The sequence below is a fragment of the Seriola lalandi genome, unplaced genomic scaffold, assembly GCF_002814215.2.
Source record: "Seriola lalandi dorsalis isolate HSWRI2012SDOR001 ecotype SW California unplaced genomic scaffold, Sedor1 jcf7180002054538, whole genome shotgun sequence".
In the NCBI taxonomy this organism is placed as follows: domain Eukaryota; kingdom Metazoa; phylum Chordata; class Actinopteri; order Carangiformes; family Carangidae; genus Seriola; species Seriola lalandi.
In genome coordinates, this window is record NW_019525091.1 from 1088291 (window position 1) to 1110848 (window position 22558).

A 22558-nucleotide genomic window follows, 5' to 3' on the forward strand; every position below is an offset into this window, starting at 1 on the left:
TAAATATATATTATAGATATATATTATAGATAAATAGATATTATATATATAATATAAATATATATTTATTATAGATTTTTGTATGGTTGTGATGAATGTGGGAACCGGAGTACCCGGAGAAAACCCACGCCACCAAAGTCAATAACGCTCACACTCAAAAATGCTCAGGGGGCACACTGGTAGCTCACCTGATTAAGTATGTACCATATATAAAGGCTGGGTCCTCGCTGCAGTGTGTCCCGGGTTGTTCAAGTTGTGAGGTCAGACTGTTTGTCAATGAGGTGGCCCTTAGAGCTCAAGGCCTGACCCAAATCTAGGTAAGCTCCTAGTCTGCTGGTCTGTGTCCCTCAAAGACAGAGGCCACCTGGATGTGAGGCAGGACTTGAGTTCTGTATTGCATTCATCTTAAAGGATTAAAAGAGAAACCCTAGGCAAGTTTTTCCCTCAAGCTGAATATGATGTTTCCCCTAAATGACACCAACCCTATTTCTTCTTCTGAAGACGTTTCTGATGGAATGGCCCACAGACGAGAAGAACCTGGAGATGGCGTTTTGCTGTTTTGGTTGTGTCAGGTGATTTTTTAAAGAGAAGGCGAGAGATTTCTCAACTGCTGGTTCCTTTAATCTCATGGAAACCAGCAACATTTCCGCAGAGCTCCACTTCTTAATCAGGTCCTTGAAAATGGCTTTGTCAAGGTTTTTAAAGGTTTTTTCGGTGTTACCAAAGTCAATGCCCTCAACCTCAGGCCATATTTTCTTGAATAAATGCTTTGTCACACCAGCTGTGTATGGCACCTTTGCTTTTTCATACGTCCGCATAACGAGCTTCTCCACAAGTATCCACACAGGCTTTTTGTCTTCATTCATTTCATCCTCTATTTCCTCGCATATTGAAGCAGACTCTGTACCTGTTGCCACAGGTGCTGCCTCCTTGACTACAACATTTGGGGGAAGTGTTGTTTGCGATGAGTTCGGGTCCTTTGTTGATGCCTCCTCGACTGCAACCTTTGAGTGCTGTATTGTTTGTGAACACTTGGAGTTCTTTGGTGCGGCCTCCTCGACTGCAACCTTTTGGGGCTGCGTTCTTTGCGATGAGTTCGGGTCCTTTGTTGATGTCTCCTTCACAACAACATTTGGGGGCAGTGTTGTTTGCGAAGACTTGGGGTTCTTTGGTTCTGCCTCCTTGACTGGAATTGGGTGTTGTATTGTTAGTGGAGACTTGGGGTTCTTTGGTTCTGCCTCCTTGACTGCAACATTTGGGTGTTGTATTGTTAGTGAAGACTTGGGGTTCTTTGGTTCTGCCTCCTTGACTGCAACATTTGCAGGCTGTGTTGTTTGTGAAGACTGGTCCTTTAAACCGCGTGTCACCCTGGCACTGTGAATTTTAGCCTGAGTGTTCAGCCACCAGCTCATCAGTCCCAGGCAACACTGCACTTTGTTCCGTATGACAGCATACATGTTAGCATGAGGCTGAGGAATGGCCTTTGTCCTGTGAGTTTTCTTACTTATTGGTGTTGGAACAACCATAGGCATCTTCTTGCCTGTGATGTTCTTGTAGAGGAGGTCACTAAGTTCTTGAGTGAATTTCAGAACTTTTCCACTGGAAACGTGCTTCAATTTCCAAAACACATTATTATCATCTGCTCTATTGACACCAGCCACTTTGAGAAGCAGAAAATCAACACTAGCCATGAGTGTCTGCACTGACTGCCTGCTTTCAAATTTGTTTAGGTTGAATTTGGACTTTAGTTGTGCCACTGTGTGATGTATCAATGCTTTCACAAACTGCTTCGCAAGAGGGGTCTCGATGCTGCTCAATATGTCGTGTAAGTTTGGTCTGGACTTCTCTTTGGAGTTTTGACTTGGCCCTGCGTCATCATTTGCATTAATTAACTTACCAACATGATCTGCAGCAGTTTTTATCTCCCGGGAGCATGCAGATCGCAGCATCTTGTACTTCAAGTCTGGCATATCATTGAGAAGAGGTTGTGTGATTTCATTCACCTCCTTGCTCATTAATTTTTGCAACCTCTCTGGGATTTCTGACTCTTCAGCTTTGATGGTCGAATGATCCTCTAGCTTGATTTTGTCCTGGGCACCCTTTATGGAGGTGGCCTTGCTTGTTCTCTGCCTGCATGTCAAAGGTGGGCGAAATATCATCATAAACCCACTGGCTTTGACCTTGACTAAAATTCTGCGGACACGAAGAACCATTACATTAAGTGTCCTGGGGGAGATGACATGATTTACAACAGGCTCCTCAGGGCACACACCAGCACAGAGGGCAGATTTGACACTTTCTGCAACCTCTTTAACAATCGAGTTCCTCAAGGGTTTGATGTTGGGACTCTGGAATTGGTCTTCCAGCCTCAGAAACTCCTCGCAACTCTGGGTGAGTGTGCTGCTCACACTGGACAGAATATGCTCCTCTGATACAACAACATTTGAGGACTTGAAAGTTGTCAACACGGCTTTTGAAACACATGTTATGAGTTCCAAAAGCAGCTCTGCAATCACTGTTTTTGTGGCATTATCAGCCACACCTGAATCTATTAGTTGCCACTGTTCCTTTGTAATCCTTTGGGAAAAAGAGATTACGAGTGGACGAACACCGTCTACTGTGACCAACTGTGATCGTTTTTTTGAAGCCATGGAGATACTTTCTGTATTAGGATCGATGATCTTTTAACACAAGCTGACTAGATAAAGACTGAAAGTGTAATCAGGAGGGACTTATAGTTTAAGGCTAAATTAAACTGATGACGACATCAATTTCAGATCAAAGGCATTTTATGACTTAAGCCACGCCCCCATACAGACAACAAAGGAAACCGAATACCTTAGCAACTGTTGCTAGGCATTAGCGGCGTCCTTTGGCAGTGTTCTGTTTTCGTAGTGGAAATCTGTAATTGTAAATATTACAATATGTTTCCCACATTCACATGTACTACGATTTCAGACACCCCTACAGTGGACCATACCATTTCTTAACTTTGACGTTACTCATACCCAGGTTTTAATGTTAGCAGTACGTCTCCTATGTCTGCCATCAGGACCTTAAAACTCTACTCCCTTCTGTTGGGCAGACACGGTACGTGAACGTAATTAGCAGTACCTGACTAGCTAACTTGTTCAATACACTTTATTTTCTTCCTTTTAGAGTTTTTGAATTACACTGTTTCAAGTATGTACGACTGAATGCTAATGTTAGCTAATTAATAAGTTTTCCTTTAAGTTACAGTTTAGCTCACTAACGTTAGCTAGCTGATAGCACGCCTTTCATTACCAATATAAAATGTCATATATTACCTAATCGTAGCAAACACTGGTGCTCAGTCATGAGTAGTGAGACAATGGAGGATTTGTTGTTGTAGAGATGCGTTTTGACATCAATATGGAGTTCATTATTTAATTTGAATAGTCATGTGTGGCTGTGGTTTTTATAATTAGCTTCTATAGTAGACAACCCCATTGTTTTCACTCAGTAATTCAGGAGTTTCACCTGATTGAGTAATTAAACAATATTAAAATCCATGTGTGCTGAAGGTTAAATAATTGTAGCAGTGGTGGAAACTAATAGAGTACATTTACTCTTTCTCTTAGAAATGTTGTACCTTTTACTCCACTACATTATTTGACAGCTTTAGTGAAACAATATACAGCAATAGACAGAAGCACTTGAAGCACACACCTGCACTGTGCTAGGTTCACTTTCACACTAGTTGACCAGATTGTTGGTCATTTTGTTAAAGTGTTTGAGTTTTTCCCCTTTCCTGGACTGTTACATATTTGTAAATGATAGTTGTGTGCACAGGCTACAGTAGGTGAAGAAAGGATCAGGGCAAAACCTGTCAACCTGATATGAAACCTTACGAGGAACGTTACACCTTGTGAGGAGATTTCCAGGATCATGAGGATCATACCTGGCTCTAGGGTCAATGTTAGAATCAGGTCTAGGTCATGGTTACGGTTACGGTAATAGAGGTCATAAGCCAAAAAGGTTGTGAACCACTGCTTTGACACAAGTATGTGAGAATGTTTTTGTGGGAGTAGAATTTGCAACTTGTCTGCAGATTAAACACAAAAAAAATATTTGCAAAAACCGTTCAGCTGATTTACATAAGCGTATTAATTTACACTGAGCACAATCAGCTCAGTGTCCATGTGAACTTCTATTCTTCTGGCTCTGTGGCCACAGTCAGGACAGAGGACGAGCAGGTGAACACACACTCTGTATTCTGTAATGCTGTCTCCTTTTCCAAGTGTGTGTTTATGTGTCTTCATTGATGATATATTCTACATCTGTCCAGTTGTAAACATTTGAGGTGCTCTGCCTGAAATATCAGCTGTTGGGACACACACACAGACACACCATTGGAGAGAGAAGTTAAGAATAGATTTAAGACCTCTGTGGAATATGGAGACATCTACAGGAGCAGTCACTGCCTGAGGTCATCTGAGGTTTTGTCTTTCACTGTTTTCCTGCACATGCACCACAGTTTATTTTCTTGATCTTGTTCCAAACTAAGAGGTCGGGCGGAAAATCAAGTTGTACAACTTCAGAAGAAGGAAATAATAAGTGAAGACATTTCTTGGCAAATTGATAGCAACTGTTTTTTGACATGTTTCTCAGCTGTTTCTGTGGAAAACAGCCCACAGTCTGAGCCAGGGAGACTCATACTGGCTCGGCCTGAGGAGCAGTAGTGCTGACGGGGGGTGGAAATGGAGCGATGGCTCCCTGGTGGAAAAGGGACCACAGTGAGTATAAAGACAAGGGGGTCCCTTCACCTTATTCCTGACAAAGTCTGATAAATATCTACATATGTTTTTCATTTTGTGCTTATTTTCGTATGGGCAACCAGTGGTTACAACTATTTTTTTTTTTTTTTAAAGTTCTTCCACATTCATCTTCATCTCTGCAGGTTTTGGGAGTGTGAGCCCAATAAAACAGCAGTGTGGTCAACTCACCCCAGCAGATGACTACAAGAAGAGCTGGTGAGAGGAGACAAGCTGCTCTACAGTGAGAGGAGAGGAGTCCAAACTAAATCAAAGGAAGCAAAGCAAATGATTCATGTACTGAAGGGATATATTATTTTTACTACTGTATGCTTTGTATGATTAAAAAAGCAAGTCAGCCTTAAACTGATGATTATGATTGTTTATGAACATTGTGACATGTGAACATTAAACATTGTGACCCTGATTGCCGTTTGAGATTGCAGAATGACGTACAGGGACAGACAAGACAGTAAAGAGAGTACAAGTATGACATGTTTAGATAACAGGTTCAGGTCAGAGTGGTGTGAGGAGAGAAGAGGCGGAGTGACCCTGTTACACAGAGAATGTGTGTATAAGAATGAATGTCTGAAACAATAAAGTACTGCATGCTGCTTATACAGGCGAGATGAGAGCAGGGTGGTCCAGAGCTCTGTAAGCAATCTCAAACTTATATGCTTGACTATACTTTTAATAAATTAGACGTGTTGAACTTTATCTGTTGTCCTGCATACTTCATCAAACGAATGCGCAAGTCCTGTTTGGTTATATATGGATCTGGACTCAACAGTACATTAAAGCCTACACAGCTTTTGATTTTAATCTATAGCGATAAAAAATAAAAAAAAATTATTGTCACTACAATAATTTTTTTTTCTTTATATTTTTATACTGAGCCTTTATTATGTTTGCTAACTCACATTTCTCAGTTTTCATTGGTTTGATTGAAAACACGTGTCTGTCAAACACATCCGTCAAAATTCATGAACTCGCTTAAACTCAACCAGCATCAAACCTCTGTGTGTTTACAGTACTCTTTTAAAAACATAACTCCAAATCACCATAAATTAAACTGAAGAAAGAATCAAAATAAAGAAATAAATCCTAATTGGAGCTGAGTGCCTATTTTCATTCCTTGATGACCTCTATGAGAGCGTTCATGGAGAGGAAAGGGGGCAGGTGAGGTTGAATCCAGAACATTTTATCATTGTATGGACCAATGTGATGTTTCATCATTCACATCATGGTGTCACTTTTCCCTCCACCTCACTTTCCATTCCTCAGCCCCATATAAAGGAATTCTCCTCATGAAGGTGGGAAGTTTATCAGCAGATGAGAACTTGTGGCACAACACAGAACACAGGGTTATTTTTCCATATCTGTAGCTATTCTGTGCATGTACCATATGTATGGTGAATGTGTAGTTTTGTGTTGCATTGCTTTGCGCACTTGCACCTGCTCCACTTGTCCAACAGGTGACAGTGTTACCTTTTTAAATGTAACATCTGTTTCCCGACATGCCCTGCGACTGAGCAACGCTTCAAATCAAAGGACGCCAAGATTCGGAAATATAGCGGAAAGTCTTTGTATGAAAAGTTTTTGTTCTCATAAGAATACGATACTTTATGCTTAATAATTACGTTTTTAATTATTGTTTCTAAGGGATTTACCCCTGTCGTCCGTGTGTTTACCTCTGGCAAACAGGTTAGATGGAAAAGGTTTACTGACAGAATATCTCCCAAAATTGAAGTCTGTGAACAGGTGGTATTTTTATACGAGGTCTTTTAATTTTAACAGTCATTGTGAGTGACAAATTACCGATTCTCCAGCTATCGTTTGCCAAATTGGATCGTTTCATTGTCTGCAGTCGAGATGTGCCGAACTCCATTTGGTAAAGCGATGTTTTTTTAATATATCGTCTGTTATTCTCAAACTTGTACCTCGAAAAGGAAAATGCAAGGTCCCTCACTAGTCAGTGAACTCATCTGGTAAATTCGGCACACAACTCATTTATCGATACCTTGTTAAAGTGAGCAAATTGGACATTTTAGTCTTAATTTCTATATCCACTACCTTGATAATCCACTGTCCTGCCGCTGTGTGTAGTGCAGAGCTGCAACGATGAGTCTATTAATCAGTCATGAATCGACTGAAAGAAAAATATTACTAACTTTAACTTTTTTGATAATAAGTTAATCATTTCAGTCATTCCCGAGCAAAAAAGTGAGAAATAGCCAAATATTTTCTGGTTCCAGCTTCTTGAATGTGAAACGTTGCAGCTTTTCTTGTTTTCTATCACTTTAAAATGAATTAAACAAAAAAGAATCAGCAGATCAATCCAAATAAAAATGATAATTTGGTGCACATGGTGTTGGTTCTCTGCAGGTCTCCAGCAGCTGAAGATGTCTGATCTGATCAAGGTGAAAATCAAAAACTACAGGACGGCTCCACGTGATGCAGACGCACAACTTCTTCCAGGTCTATCTAGGTAAACAAGACAACCTGCCTCACAATTTACTTGACTGTCATATATGCAGTTCTCAAGGTCATCTTACCTCTAATGTAGAATCGGTCTGTTTGTTCCCATGTGTCAGACCAACACTGGGCCGTTTCTTTGTTTCCTCTCAGGCTGAGACCATCCAACCTAAATTTTAATAATGATGTAACAAGATCAAAGTAAAGGGATAAAATCAAGGATGGGTTGGATTTTTCCTCATTTAGAGTTTACATGTCAAAAATATGTCAAGGAAAATGGCTAACACACTGTAAATACTCTACATACATAAAGGAGAAGTTAATGACAATCAAGTCAGTCTATTTAAATTGCGTAGAAATAGAACAAGGTCCTTCATTCAGATGAGGAAAAATTAAAAAAAAAACTTAAAGTGAAACAAACATGGAGAAACCTCAACAGTGGAGGGCTCTCTCTTCATGTCTGCAGTACATGTCACATATAGATATAAGTAGCAGTGGTAAAATCACAATATGGAGAAACAGAATGGAAACAAATGAAGTACAAACAGATATTGATTTCTTCACTCATTTGGATAAAAAAAAAAACATTAAAAAAAAAAAATTTGAAATCACAAATTTGTCATTATGACACCAGTTACAAATCAAAACGGGACAAACACATAAGAGTAGAAGTTGAGAAAACAATGTCACCACGAGCCCCAATTAGTAAATAGATAGATAGATAGATACTTTATTCATACCCTAGGGGAAATTCAATAGTAGCTTTTCCGGAGCTTTTGATCATATCACATGATCTTTATTAGCAGATGGGGTTCGCTTACTTTTCTGATCATCGTCTTGTTGACACTGGACCTAAAAAGTAAAAGTGAAAGCTCATTCTTGACCTTGGGAACAAGTTGTGAGTTGTGAAAACAATCTCACCACAGGGTCCAGTTAGTAGCTGTTCTGGAGCTTTTACTCACTGTAGTTTAGCTCTTTATGTTTGCCTTTATTGCTGGGAAACAGTTTGATATAAATGTTTCTGTTTGAGCTTGGTTGAACTTTTTCAGTTGCAGTGATTTTATAAAGTCATTCAGGCAGAACAGATATATGCTAATTTCATTGCATCATTTTACACAAAGCTCTCTGACGCACAATCAGCTGACTTTTGTTATTGTCTGTGTGTCACGAGCAAATCATGAGACAGGGACCTGCAGTGTGTGTGTGTGTGTGTGTGTGTGTGTGTGTGTGTGTTGTGTAATGTGATATCTGATATCTGGGTTTAGTTCATATTTAGCTGGACAGTTGCCCTGTGTGGTGTCTGTTACAAACTGAAAATATCATCGTTTCTACAACTTGAGCATCATCTGAGCTGAACCGCATGACCCGTTGCCCCAGTAACGGGAGGCGTTGCATCAGCAACCGCAGCATCAGCAGCAGCATCAGTCACCCAGCGGCTCCTGTCAAGGTCGCCAGCGAGAGGCATCATGGGAAGCTGAGGAGGACACCAGAGAGAGAGAGAGAGGAAGGGAGGGGAGGGGGCCGCTCACAGTCATCCCCTAGCGACCCTCAGCAACCCCCCTCCGCGCGTGCGCCAGCGTTTTTGTCAACTGATCTGACCAACTAACCGAATAACGGCTGCAACCATAATAGGACATGGACGCCGCCTCGCCTCACGGGATGCGGTGATGATGCACAAGAGTCACGGATTTCGGCACGTAAACGCGGAGGGGCGGGGCCACATCACGGCATCGCAGCATTCCAGTTTTTCATAGGTTGATGGAGTAGACGGGATTTTCATATATAAAAACAACTGCGTGCGGTACGTGCGGCTCCGCTCTCAGCTGGTGTATAAGACGAGTTACAGGAGAAAAGGAGGAGGCACTGCCGCAAACACCGACTGCTGCAGCTCACCGAGGGTCTCCTTTGTCCCGGGAGTCACGACAGGTAAGTCCCAGTTTATTATCCGGGTTGTGATGCAAGGATTTGAGGTTTTTTTTTGGGACACGCCGGGGTGGGAAAAATCTACTGCCTGTTCCAGTTTGACCGAGATTACAGACGGAGAAAGAGCTTAATCGACAAAAATGAACATCTACTTATTTCATTTACTTCATAGCTTCAAACGTGTTCACCAAAATGCATGTTATTGATTACTGGATTTTGGTTTTCTGATGGGAAAGTGAGGAAGGGTAAGCGGCCGTGCCCTGCATGGCGGAGCCGGCTGGTACCACGGACAGCGCCTATATTGAGGTTTGTTCCTTTTCCTGCAGCTCTCAGCGCCGGCGGGCGGGGCCTGTGAAGCTTTTAACCACCACCTGAAGATATCAGCTCCTTTCTGCGGCTCCCATTTGGAGTAACAATCTACCCGGTGATCATCCAGCTTAATTTCAGAAGATGGAGGGACAGGCAAGTAATTAATTTCTTACCTCACAGTTTTTTTGTTTTGACCCACATTTCCTGTTATTTAAAAAGGGAAATGTAACCGTGGATCATCTTTACAAGAGTTGGCTTGAGTAGTGATCTCTGAGTAATGCATGTGTAGTGAGTGTTTCTATATAAAGTCAGTGTCTGAGCGGAGCAGTGTGGGCAGCGTGAGCCTGTATGGATGCCATAATAGCTCCATGAGTCACCCATGAGCACTGCAGATGTGTGTTAAGTGCCAGAGAAACATCATGTACTCTGCATGTTTGTGATGGTTTTCAGTGCTTGATTGTCAATGTTGTGCATGTAGGTCTGAGAGAGAGAGAGAGAGAGAGAGAGAACATGCCACCTGTGTTTGACTCATGTTCCTTCTGTAGATGTGTGAGGACCAAATGAGACTTAACGATTTTCTACTAACTTCTTCCGGCTATTTGGATCATGATCATTATAATGACCATCATGTTTGTTTTTGGATGAGGATCATGTGAAATGTAGATGAAATGATCCCAAATTTAGACATTTTAATTGGCTACAATGGAGTTTAGTACAAGAAAAATGTCAGCAATACAAAGTATACACAGATCTTTGTTGAGGCAGTTTCCAATTTCTTCAACTGCCGTGGAAAACAGAAAATAAAGCAGCTCTAAGACCTTTATGCTCCTGAGGAATCACACTCATCTTTGCTTTTAGTTCCCTGCCACATGTTCGCATCCCTCCTCCAGGGTTTGCTTAATGGACCTGTAGGAAATGAGGAAAATCATTAACCGGCAAAGTAGATGAAACGGGTGGAGCAAAGCAGGGACAACAGAAAATTAAATTATGGTCAGTTTTTTCCAGAATACAGGTAAACATCTGGAATCCATCACCACAGACTTATGGCATTAATAGTGGCCCAAAGAGTTTATCACAAGATAAGCAACAAACATTCTTAAAATAAATTAAATCAATTCTACATTTAAGCTCTCGGTCAGTGATTATCAGTGTCCAAACAAAGTCCCTTCGATGTAGGATAATGAGGTTTTTATTGTTTTGGCCTTGTTTACCCTTTAAAAAACAGGAGAAAAAAGAGTTAAATTTCCAAAGAAAATCAGTAAAACAAGCTTTTATTAGTTTAGCTTTACTTATGTTTGACTCAACAACTGCTGATTGTGTTTTTACTGCTCAGCTGATTCACCAGTAAAGTCTGTTCAGCAATCAGGGAAAAAGTTGTGCACCAAAAAAACAAAACACCCTGCGTTTGGGGTGAAACTCACAACACAAGGTCAAATTCAGTGGTGAACAAACTCAGCAAGATGACCTTGAATTGTGTGTGTGCGTGTGTGTGTGTGTGTGTGTGTGTGTGTGTGTGTGTGTCCTCACAAGCTCACAAGTTTAGTAGCTTAGGTATTTGCGTTGCTCATGTCTGGGTGTGTACAGTAGTGTCCCTGAAGGACGTCCTGGCCGCTCGTGCGAGATATTTACCAGCTTATCAATATGCAGCCGCTAATGTTATTGAATGAATCAACAAAACAGATCAATACATTTACCCTTCTTCCTAAAGCTTCACTCCAGAGTTGAGTTGATTGGCACGTTAAAGAGAAATGGCCGGCTCAGTGCAGATGTAGGTCAGATGTATATTCGTGTGTGTGTTGCTGTATAGGAGCAAGCGGGCTGCTCATGTTAATGAGACCCTGGTGCGTGCATGTGAGTGCTTCAGCTACTTTCAGCCTGTGTCAATAAAACTGTCACCTCCAGGGCGTTGCCATGGAGACGAAGGAAGGAGGGAGGGGGGCAATGGAGCGATGGGGACACTCTCGGATGGATGGAGAGAGGCTGAGAGCTTCAGGCGGACAAAAGTAAACATTGTCTTTTAAAATGAGGGAAGACGGAAGATGTTCCAAGATAAAGTCTGAGTGTGGAGTTTGAGAGAGACGATGAGATGAGTCACAGCCGTCACAGCCGTCATCTGATCGTTACGTACAGTAGTTTCACCTGTGACACCCGCAAGTGTGTGACTGTGTTTCTGGTGTTTCCATGTGCACGCAGCAAAATAGTCTCGTATGTTTCGTCAAATCCGAGCTTTAAAGCAGGTTGGATTTGTTTTGTGAGGGCACATGCTGGCATTATGACACAGGTTGCCATAGTAACGCAGCATCTGTTCAGCAAATCTGCATACTGCAACAGGCTACTGACACAGAAGTTTGCTGCTTATTCAGTGGGTTTTCTTGGAGGTTGATTGTATATTATGCCTTATGAAATATTCTCAGATGGTATTCTTAGATTTATTAATATTTTTATCCTGTTTCTTCTCTTCTTTAAACAATAATTGACATAAAATCTTTGTCATGTGTGGATCAATAAGAGTAAAATGAAATCCAGTCAGAAGAGTCAGATTGATCTGAATTATGCAAAAAAAAAACACACAAAAAGAATATATCAAATATAAAAAAAATATCCAACATCCTTAAGATTTGTTGGCAAAATGCAGATTTATAAATTAAACTGGGAACTAAGAGCTAAGACAAACATAAGCTTGTGTGATAACATTTTTCGCAACAGGATTTTCAGTCCTATATGTCAAAGTGTAACTAAAGAGCAGCTGTATGTGTTTGACCTACAAAGACTTCTTATTGATTATTATCTGATACGTTTTGGGTGTGGTCATGTGACCAATGATTTCTACTGAGTCACTGTGACTTGACAGAAAAAGAAAAAAAAAAAAACCAGAGACAGACACAGTTGACGAGGGAGACAGTGAGAAAGAGGAAGGTGAACTTCAGGGAGAATATAGCAGGAGGTGTGTGTGTGTGTGTGTTCGTGTGTGTGTGTGTGTGTGTGTGTGTGTGTGTGTGTGTGTGTGTGGTATAAGGGTACCATGAGGCACCACAATGATTTTCACTTTGGTCTGACGCCGTGCTCGGGGCTCTTGTCTTTCTGTCTCAGTTAATTAACTTTTAATTTAAGTGATGGTGATGATTTCAGACAGATGATGAAGGATCAGTTCCTTCTTGTCTGAAAGGTTGAAGCCACAAATATTAAGATGTTGCCCATAGAAACTCATTCAAAAGCATAACTCTATTGTTAGGTAATGTTGTAAAACTGGTCATACTTCAGTACTGATCACGTGTTTTTTTTTACCTTAATGACAAAACATTGTCTGTAAAAGCAGCAAACTCTTTGACATTGACTTTTATGAATTCATGAGTAGCAGTTAAAGGGAAAATCCACAGATTTTCCACATGAAGTTCAGTTCAGTCATTATGAGGAGTAGCTTGCTCCTGTGTCTGTGAACACACTTGTATTACGTCTCCTTAGATCATGATCATTTCAGTTTGGGCTTAGAGACAACAAGGCTGCAACACTGAGCCTGCATCACAGACTGGTTGATAAAAGACATGAGCATCTGCCAGGCAGTGGAGGTCTAAAGAAACATGTTATTGATTGTTGCATTATGGAATTTTTTTAGGATGTAAAACCTTGATCTTTGGACCCATACTCAGGATTAAAACTGAGGATAAAGCTCTGCTGCATTGATTTATTTTAAATGTGTCACTTGCAATCTCCAGACTTTGTGGACATGTAATACTAAATTCATTGAGTCAAACTTCAATACTGAAACTAAGCAATTTGTTAATTTGTTTTTCACATGTCCTTATTCTGACAAGACAAAAATATATCACATAGTCCTGGATAAAGACCACATTTCTGTTTTCCAGTACACATTTGTAGGAACTACACATAAACGTAAGTTAAATAATCATAATCATCAATTCTTTCACCTGTGTTATGACTTTAGTATTATAATATGATCACAGACTATCATGATAATATTGATAATATTCTTCATAGTTTCATTGTATTTCAGTTGCACCATACATCAGTACTGACCTGGTTCCATATGCTCTAAGAGTGACTTCCACTACAGCAGCAATGTTACTATTATGTCTAAAATGTGTTCAATATTGCATTATTATATATATTTTCAAAATCCCATTCAAACTTACAGCTGGGAAAAATCTGTGGCCTGTGGCTTATAATTTAACATCTGTTCCATTTAGAGGATCCAGCAGATGCAGGATCATGGTGGAAGACATTGGCTTTTAAAATATAATATTGTAAATATTTAAAAAGAAAAGAAAAGGAGAAAAAAAAGGCAAAAAATAATGAAGCCTCTAAAGAAAAAAGTCCATCTTATACTTCTCATTTTAAACACTGAGAAACACAACAAGTGCAGCAGAATCCTCGTCCGACCGTTTGCAGACACACCCTCAGAGAAGCAGAGGCTTTCAGTCAGTGTGGGTCCATCACATTATTGACTGCTCCTAAATGTCACCTAAATCCTCAGGGAATGTATGCAAACTAAAAAGAGCAGATTTCATTAACCTTGAAAGCTGGAAAGGCTGAAAAAACATCCTGGTTTACAGAGGTTTGACTGAGTGAGTGAACGATTCTTAAACTGGAATAAAAAAGACTTTTGACAGCAAAGAAGGTGGAAACTGTTCAGCACAGATGCAGGACTAGATAGACGTTTGCTTAAAAAAAGACCTTGAAGGTTGAAACGTGGCCTCATTACATTTTTGTGAGCTTGCAATATTCAATGTGCCGACTACCTCTATTGCCTGAGAAACGATTCTTCACAAGTTTACAGTACGTCGATGCAGAAACCACAAGTCACTCTGAATAGGAAGTGAAATGGAGTTCCTGTAATATGATTTCAAGGACAACAAAACCATATAAAAGATGGCTGCATAAAGGCAGATAGAAGGATTAATAAATGGATAAAAATAATGCAGTTTAATGGCATTCCCTCCTCTGTATTTTGTATCTTTACATGTTTATTAATTCATTTAAAGAATGTTTTACATGTCAAATTAAATCTGGCATTAGACTGACATTGAATTTCGGTCACCTGACGTCACAACCTACATTCAGCTACATATCAATAAGTTTGTGGATGCTTAGCGTCTTGTTTTCAAAAAGCAGACTGAAAGTCAAACGCTGTTTAAACCAATTAGAGCTGCTGGAGAGACGCTCAGCTTCTCCGTAATGAAGCCATTGGAGGTTTTATTCTATATAAGATCTATCTTGCTACCAATTCCTTCATTTTCTAACCTCTTCATCCTGTTCAGGGTCATGTGGAGTGGAGTCTATACCAGCATGCAATGGGTGGTACATGGAATTCACTATGGATGAGTCACCAGTCTATCACAGGGCATCATGGGTAAAATTAGTCAGTAAAAGCCAAAGTTCATTAATCACCTCTTAATTGATCCCACATTAGAGATTCAGGTCATGCCGGGTCACAGCAGTAGAAACTAGGCCACTGTGTCTTTGCTTCTGCTGATCTTTGTGTTTCAGCACACATTCAGTGATAAAGAGACTCGCTGCTGACGAGGCAGAATGTTGCTGCTGTTATCTGAGACGGTATAGAGACCTGGCTGGGCCTCAGGTGATCCACTGCCCTTGGTACAACAATAACAACAGAGCGAGGTCAGGCAATATTAGCATAGACTGCATTTCTCAGGCAGGAATCGAGGGGCGCTGGTTACAGAGGACCAATCAGACGAGGAGATAGAAACATGCACAGGAAATGATATAAAGGTCAAAGCGGATTATTCAGAAGAGGGATCTGAAACTGCTGCGTGTGTCTGCTGAGAATCTTCGGAGGATTACATTTTTATGTTGTGGTGTTTAGTTGAAGCTGATGGTCAGAACATAGGTACCGTTTCAGACCTTAGATCAGCAACTTTTGATCTGACCTTGGTACTGTAAGCATGGAGGTCAGATGTCACGGTCATTGTGTGCTAAAAATATTTATTCAACACCAGAAATAAAGAAACAGGGTGGACAGGGTGACCGTTCTTTTGGAACTTTCACCTTAATTTTCTTCTTTACAAACATCTCAGAAAATTCCCATGAAAGCCTCAAACTGAACCAATGCGCAAAGAGGTCAGTCATGACACAACAAAGAGGCGTCTTTACATGTGAAAATAATGGATGAGGTCGAGAGTACGAAGGTCAACGCTTGTGGTCACTGTGACATCACAGGACAATACAGTGTCACTGCTTCAGTCGATGTGTAATCAGCTTACGTATTGAATTTCACCTGCATTTAGCTGATTTATGATCAGGGAAGAAAAACAGTCGTTAACAGATTTGATCACAGAGATGCTGCTCTGCTGTACCCAACTGAGACTGTTTAATTCAATTGTCTGTTTCTATAGAAGAAAAATTCAATTTTTTTAATTCAATTTGCAAAATGTTGTGTGTGTGTGTTTTAAAAGTTTTATTTGTGATTGTTTCACATGATATTTAGTTGTTAACTTGCAGAGATATTTAAATGTATGACATAAATCGCATTGAGAGATGTAACAGTAGCCGTGTCAGTAATGATGTGGGGCGTATTTATGTGTATTCTGAGCATGAGTTCACTGTTTGACACTTGATATTGTTAATGTGTTTGTGCGTCACTGCATCACTGACCTGTCTGCCGCCAGCATCGTGGTTTTATTGCATCTGTCTGCTGGCGGCAGTGATTTAAAATCCTATTACGAGCTCAGATTTTATATTTGTTTTGCTTTTCTCTCTTTGTCTCCTTAACTCCACCCGCCCTTACCTTTCCACATTCATCTCCATTTCCTGTTTGCTTTCTCCCTTCTTCTTCTCCTTGTCTTCCTCCTGTCCGTTCTTTTCTGTATCACTCCAGGAAAAGCAAGTCACAGGTTATCTCCTGTTCTCCATGGGCACCGCCGTCATCGGCTCTCTGCAGTTTGGTTACAACACAGGAGTCATCAATGCTCCCGAGCAGGTATGTGACAGCAGTGTGTGTGTGTGTGTGTGTGTGTGTGTGTGTGAACCAAAACAAACCTCAGAGAAAAGAAAGAAGGAGATCTGCTGTAGGTGAGTCAGCTCTCTCTGGATGGAGAACTGACAGTTTGAATTTGTCTCTTATCTCTTGATCCCTATGTGACAGTTTGCACAGAAACAACCACGCTTTACACCAAGATTTGATCTGGGCTGTCTACATGTCTCAGTCAGTTCAGATAGGAGAGTCATCTCTGCTGTAGGACTATTAACTTCTTAACCCTGTGCAGATTTATTTTGGGATATTTTAGTACAAAGAAGGTGGAGCTTTTCACGCCTACCTTGACTTAGTTAAGAAAGAAAAAAGACCACAACTAGCTTATTTTGTTACACTTAGTGTCAAAATCAGTGACAACAGGATCACAACAATGTAATTTATTGTTCACTGGAATACTGGATACCAGATACCAAATATATTTTGGGAAATTTGATACCCTCTACCTGGGATTTGCTTATTGTAGCATAAAGCTAAGCGAAGCAGGGGGAAACAGCTAGTGTACAACAACTCTAAAGCTCACTAATTAGCAGGTCCTAGCTTGTTTGTTTTAAGCTTTTCAAGCACAGAACTGGGAAAACGAAAATATGTGTATGTAGGGGAGTTACATGCTGCAGTATTTTCTTGACAAGCTATAGAGAGAGCCACACTTGCTGTTTCCCGCCTCTTTTAGTCTATATGCTAAGCTAAGTAAAATAGCTTCTGGCTGCAGCTCTGTATTTAACGCAGACATGGATCTTCTCAACTAAACCTCAGACAGAAAGCAAAAGTATATTTGTATTTAACTACTGAAAATATTCCAATATTATTCATCAATTGCTTTAAATAGAGTTCCTGCTTCTACTCTTCCCTTCATTTACATGTATCTCCCCATCTGCCCCTGCTTTCAGAGACTGCGTTCCTTCTTCAACAACACCTGGGTGGAGCGCTATGGTGTGCCCATCAGCCCGGGGGTCTGCACCATGGTCTGGAGCGTGGCGGTCGCCATCTTTAGTGTGGGCGGTATGGTGGGCTCCTTCAGTGTGGGTGTCATGGCAAACCGATTTGGCAGGTAGGATGGGACATTTTTTGGGTAGAGCCAGCTGACATGCAAACTTATGACTCAGGGAAACAAATCTACTCATTTGAATCATAATGTCTGTATAATACATAGGTCAAAGTTATGGGATGTGTCTTAATCCCCAGCTATTTTTTTTGGACATAATCAACATCAGGACAGAAGCCCAATTCTTTACTCTGAGTGTTTTTCTTTTTCCCTTTTAATGGCTCTGTGTATTTCCTGTGTGGTTCAGCTGAGCCATCACAAGCCATTACCCTTAATGGAGTTTATGAAAAGAGTGTATCTTGAGACCACTGCTCGGCTCTAATGTTCCCTGGAGTTGTTCCTTCATTTCTCTATTTGCCTTGTTTTAGCCTTCATCTCAGACCACAGAGACTGATGTTGTTTTTTTCCCACAATTCTTTGCACATTTGAAATTTGAATGAAATTGACAAAAAATGTAGATTTCTAGATTTAGACATTTATGTTCATATCAGATTAACCAAACAATATATATTTTGGTGATTAGTTATCTATAGCTGTGTTGGAAGGCACAGTTTTTAACTTTGGCTGTTTCCCTGTGTTTTACTTTTTATGCCAAGCTAAGCTAACCGCCTCCTGGTTGTAGCTCCATACTCAACACACAGATGTGAGACTGGTAAATCTAAAACAGTCATTCAAAAACACTGTGGATGTGAATCGACCTTTGGTCTGCCGACTGTCCTTTTATAGATGGTTTCACCAAACCCGCCTTGCATCTTGTTGTTGACGTTTTGGTTCTGTTGTATTAAGAAAACAAAAATCCACATTGTCATCTTCCTCCTCCTTCTCCGCCTCCTCCTCAGACGTCGCTCCATGTTCCTGGTGAACTCTCTGGCGGTCATCGGTGGCCTCCTCATGGGCTTCTCCACCATCTGCTCCTCCTATGAGATGGTGATCGCCGGCCGCCTGGTCATCGGCCTCTTCTGCGGTCTCTTTACCGGCCTGACTCCCATGTATGTGGGTGAGGTGTCACCCACTCCCCTCAGAGGAGCTTTCGGCACACTGCACCAGCTCGGTGTGGTGGTGGGCATCCTGATCGCTCAGGTCAGCGCCAGGCTTCCAAACAAAGCTCAGATTTAACAAGATTTACTTGACATGATCAAACAGTATTATGTTTTTGATAAAATTAATAATTGTATTTAACTTTTTAGTGAGTGTTGTTGTAAATAAGACCCTGCTGTTTTGATCTCTGGTGTTTAGGTCTTTGGTCTGGAGGCTCTGCTGGGCTCTGACAAGCTGTGGCCCCTGCTGTTGGCCCTCACTGTGGCCCCTGCTGTGCTGCAGTGCATCCTGCTGCCCTTCTGTCCCGAGAGCCCCCGCTTCCTGCTCATCAACCTCAAAAAGGAGGAACAGGCACGCAAAGGTACACACCGATACTGCTACAGTACTACTGCTACTATCATCTGGCGATGATACTGATGACTTCACCGATGATACTACTGATTCTACCGATGGCAGATCAATGAGAAAGCGAGAGGGAGCAACAGATACAGAGGGGTGAGATGAGAAGAGTCAGGATGATGTTTAAGCGTGGAGAGAAGAGTTCTTGAACAGACAGAAGGTTTTGGCATCTGTTCAACACACAGCCTGTCGACTCTGAGGCACTGACCCATTTCTCCTTCGCACCTCTCGTCTGACACTAACACAAACAATCACAAGGTTCAGGCTGCGCGGTTAAAGCTGCAGCTGGATGATGATGATGTCTTGATTATCAGAACAGTGTCACATCTGCTGAAGAGTTACGCAAACTCATAGTTTCTGTGAGGCTTTAAAACAAACCTTGTAAAACTCTGAACTCTGAAGTGACATGTTCTGTTTCTGCTGACAGCGCTGGTGCGTCTGCGCGGCAGTGAGGACGTGAGTAAAGACCTGCAGGAGATGAAGGAGGAGAGCGCCAAGATGGCCATGGAGAAGAAGGTGACCATCCTTGAGCTCTTCCGCTCGTCGGCGTATCGACAGCCCCTTCTCATCGCCGTCATGCTGCAGCTCTCCCAACAGCTGTCAGGGATCAATGCTGTGAGTCAGCAACAGGCAGCATGCTCACACACACACACACACACACACACACACACACACACACACACATGCTCGTACACACAAGTTTATTATTTATTGTTTGGATCTTACCTTGTGTTGCATGTGAAAACTAGAATTACCGCCTCGTGGTTGTATCCCTCCACTACTTTTAGATTACATTCCTGTATATCCAGAGTCATGCAGTGTATAGTCTTTTGTAGTTTGTACTTTTATAGTGTTTTGAGAGGTCACACTGACCTTGACCTTTGACCTTTCTCTACCAAAGAGAGATTTGAAGGGACTCCCTTGAGGAGTTTTCAAGATGTTGCGTTCACAAAGGCCAAAATCCTGTTTTTTGAGGTAACCGTGACCTTGACCTTTGACGCAAAGGTGAAAGCCTTTAGCCACCAAAATCTTAATCTTCTAATCAGTTCTAAACAGGTCGACATTGAGTCCAGGTGAACGTTTTTTCCAAATTTGATTAAATTCCCTGAATTCGTGACAGAGATATTGTGTTCACAAGGCCAAAACTGTGTTTTGTGAGGTCACTGTAACCTTTGACCTTTGACCTTTAATCACCACAATCTAATTAATTTATCCTTGAGTCCAAGTGAGTATTTGTGCCAAATTTAAAGAAGTTCCTTCAAGCTATTACAACCAGAAAACCACATGGCTCTGGCTCTTGCCGGCGTAAATGCATAAAAACACACACAATATAATCATGTACACTACATATAACAGTTAAAGCAATAATCGCACTTTATTAGGATAGAATGAATTTTTTTTTTATATTATTACAAGATATTTAATAAGTGATCCCTCGTTTCCTTTTTGTCCATCCTCTCTGCCCCATCAGGTGTTCTACTACTCCACAGGGATCTTTGACTCGGCCGGTGTGAAGCAGCCCATCTACGCCACCATCGGAGCCGGCATCGTCAACACCATCTTCACCATTGTTTCTGTGAGTGCTCCGTCACTGTTCACCTTTGTTCCCGCGTGTGTTTGTTGTGTGCATTCAGCAGCGCATCACTCTTTGTCCTTTCTCTGTCCGTCCTCCAGCTCTTCCTGGTGGAGAAGGCAGGACGAAGGTCTCTGCACCTCCTGGGATTGGGAGGGATGGCGATCAGCGCTGTGCTCATGACCGTCTCCCTCCTGCTGGTGAGTTTGGGTGCTGTCACGAGGGTTGAGGAGGGAATGGTCTGCGGTGCCAGCCTTGAGGTTGTCATTGAAATCATACAACTACGCGCACATAATATATAAACAAATACCATTTATTCTGTAATAGGACTTTGGTTTCAGCTACTTTGGAATGGCAAAATATGACTGAAACAATTAGCATATCATCAGTTATTGAAGAATAAAGGACAGTGTGTGCAGGATCACAGTAACATGGTGTTGCATCACATTTATTAGATCAGAATAATCCCCTTGTATCAGCTTTATGGACAATTTTGGGCTTAAGACTAGAAATAAGACTAGATGAAAGGCTTGTGTTTGGTGACCTCCAGTGGTGCCACCTTGCTACAGTGATGTACAGCACTGTGTAAAGGTTTTAGGCACTAAAAGTAAAGTGAGGATGCTTTCAAAAATAGTTTTTGCATTATGAATCTGGGACCGATCAGATGCCTCCTGATGGTACTGAGTGATGGAAAAGAATCTAAATCTAAATTGTCTAAATCTTTTCCACAGTACTTTTTACAAATAAAAAAATCCACAAACTTCCACTGCAAACATAGTAGTTCACCAGAACTGTGCTCAGCTTTAAACTTGCTCATCAAGCATCTGTAGCCATGGCGACACTGCGGGAGAACTGTGACCACAGTAAATGTATTCAGTAGGAATATGGTTACACTTTTAACCATATGAACAATTAATTAATTAAGTTCTCTTTTTACTTACTTTAATGTCCAAATTCTGCAGAAGAATGTCTGAAAGCTCAGGTAAAGCTACAGTATTGATTGTTTTGGCCACAAATGAAGTTGAACGTGTCAGCAAACAGAAGCCTATTAACACATCCAGCAGACACAAAGCAGCATTCACTTTCAGTTGGAGCTGTGTTTAGCTCCGCTTTGGTCTCCACCAGCTCCTCAGGGAAATTTGTGGCTCTATAGCTGCTAAATTCTCCACTTTGTTCACCAGCGAGTCGCTGACTTTGTCCGTCTGTCACTTGTTGATGGGCAGTCGTGTAGTGTCAGAGCTTTTCTCTGAAAACAGCTGCTGGAAATGAGAATACAGGCCATCAAACCAAAGCAATGAGCCAAAAGAAGGTAAAACCATCTCTAACTACAGTCAGGCGATAATTCTCAATGGGTTCATTAGTACGAGTGACACTTTTCACACATTACACATTATCATGTGACCCAACATTCCTATAAAACAACTGAAACTCAGAATTATGACCTTTTGCCAGAACTTTGCGATTGATCTTAAAACTCTGGATCTCATCTTCCATAGTGTTCATCGCCTGCCCAACAAAGTAATACATAAAAACATCCTGTGTTGTATGCAGTACATCGAATAAATGTATTTTTGCTACAAGGTGCTACTGGCTCACATCATTAGATGTAGAGGGCACCGTACTCATTGTATGACTACAGCATGTTGTGAGTAAAGGTTAAGAATGACCTCAGAAAGTCAGAATTGTGACTATTCAACATTTCCTGTGTGTTGTGTCTCTCTCCCTCTGTCTGAGCAGAAGCACATTCCTGCTATGAGCATTGTGGCCATCATGGCTGTCATGATGTTTGTTGCCATGTTTGAACTGGGACCAGGTCCAATCCCGTGGTTCATTGTGGCCGAGCTGTTCTCCCAGGGGCCCCGCCCGGCGGCCATGGCTGTGGCCGGCTGCTGCAATTGGACGGCCAACTTCCTCGTTGGAATAAGCTTCCCCAAACTAGAGGTAAGGGAGGGGCAGTCGCCCGGGTTTGGACGAGTTAGGACCTGGTTTGGGTTTAGTTTTGACTGTTATCTTCT

The 22558-nt window shown here is 41.4% G+C and overlaps 1 protein-coding gene and 1 long non-coding RNA gene across 3 annotated transcripts in view; both read left to right on the forward strand.

Moving 5' to 3' along the window:
- The first annotated feature begins 3033 nt into the window (after positions 1–3033).
- LOC111661220 (uncharacterized) lies at positions 3034–5492 on the forward strand. Of its 2 annotated transcripts, XR_002761204.2 has the most exons (3): positions 3034–3090; positions 4633–4757; positions 4922–5492. It is a non-coding gene; the product is annotated as an uncharacterized LOC111661220 (long non-coding RNA). The 2 variants fall into 2 exon arrangements; XR_015437771.1 differs by lacking the exon at positions 3034–3090 and having other exon boundaries at positions 3184–4757.
- Positions 5493–16329: 10837 nt separating this feature from the next.
- The window catches only part of LOC111661189 (solute carrier family 2, facilitated glucose transporter member 1-like), a 13309-nt gene continuing 7080 nt past the window's right edge, over positions 16330–22558 (forward strand). Inside the window, exons 1-8 of the mRNA XM_023414680.2 lie at positions 16330–16437; positions 17379–17539; positions 18373–18613; positions 18770–18932; positions 19398–19585; positions 20442–20546; positions 20645–20743; positions 22281–22484. Of these exons, the coding sequence (XP_023270448.2) occupies positions 16369–16437; positions 17379–17539; positions 18373–18613; positions 18770–18932; positions 19398–19585; positions 20442–20546; positions 20645–20743; positions 22281–22484 (1230 nt within the window). The 5' untranslated portion in view covers positions 16330–16368. The remainder of the gene's footprint in view (positions 16438–17378; positions 17540–18372; positions 18614–18769; positions 18933–19397; positions 19586–20441; positions 20547–20644; positions 20744–22280; positions 22485–22558) is intronic.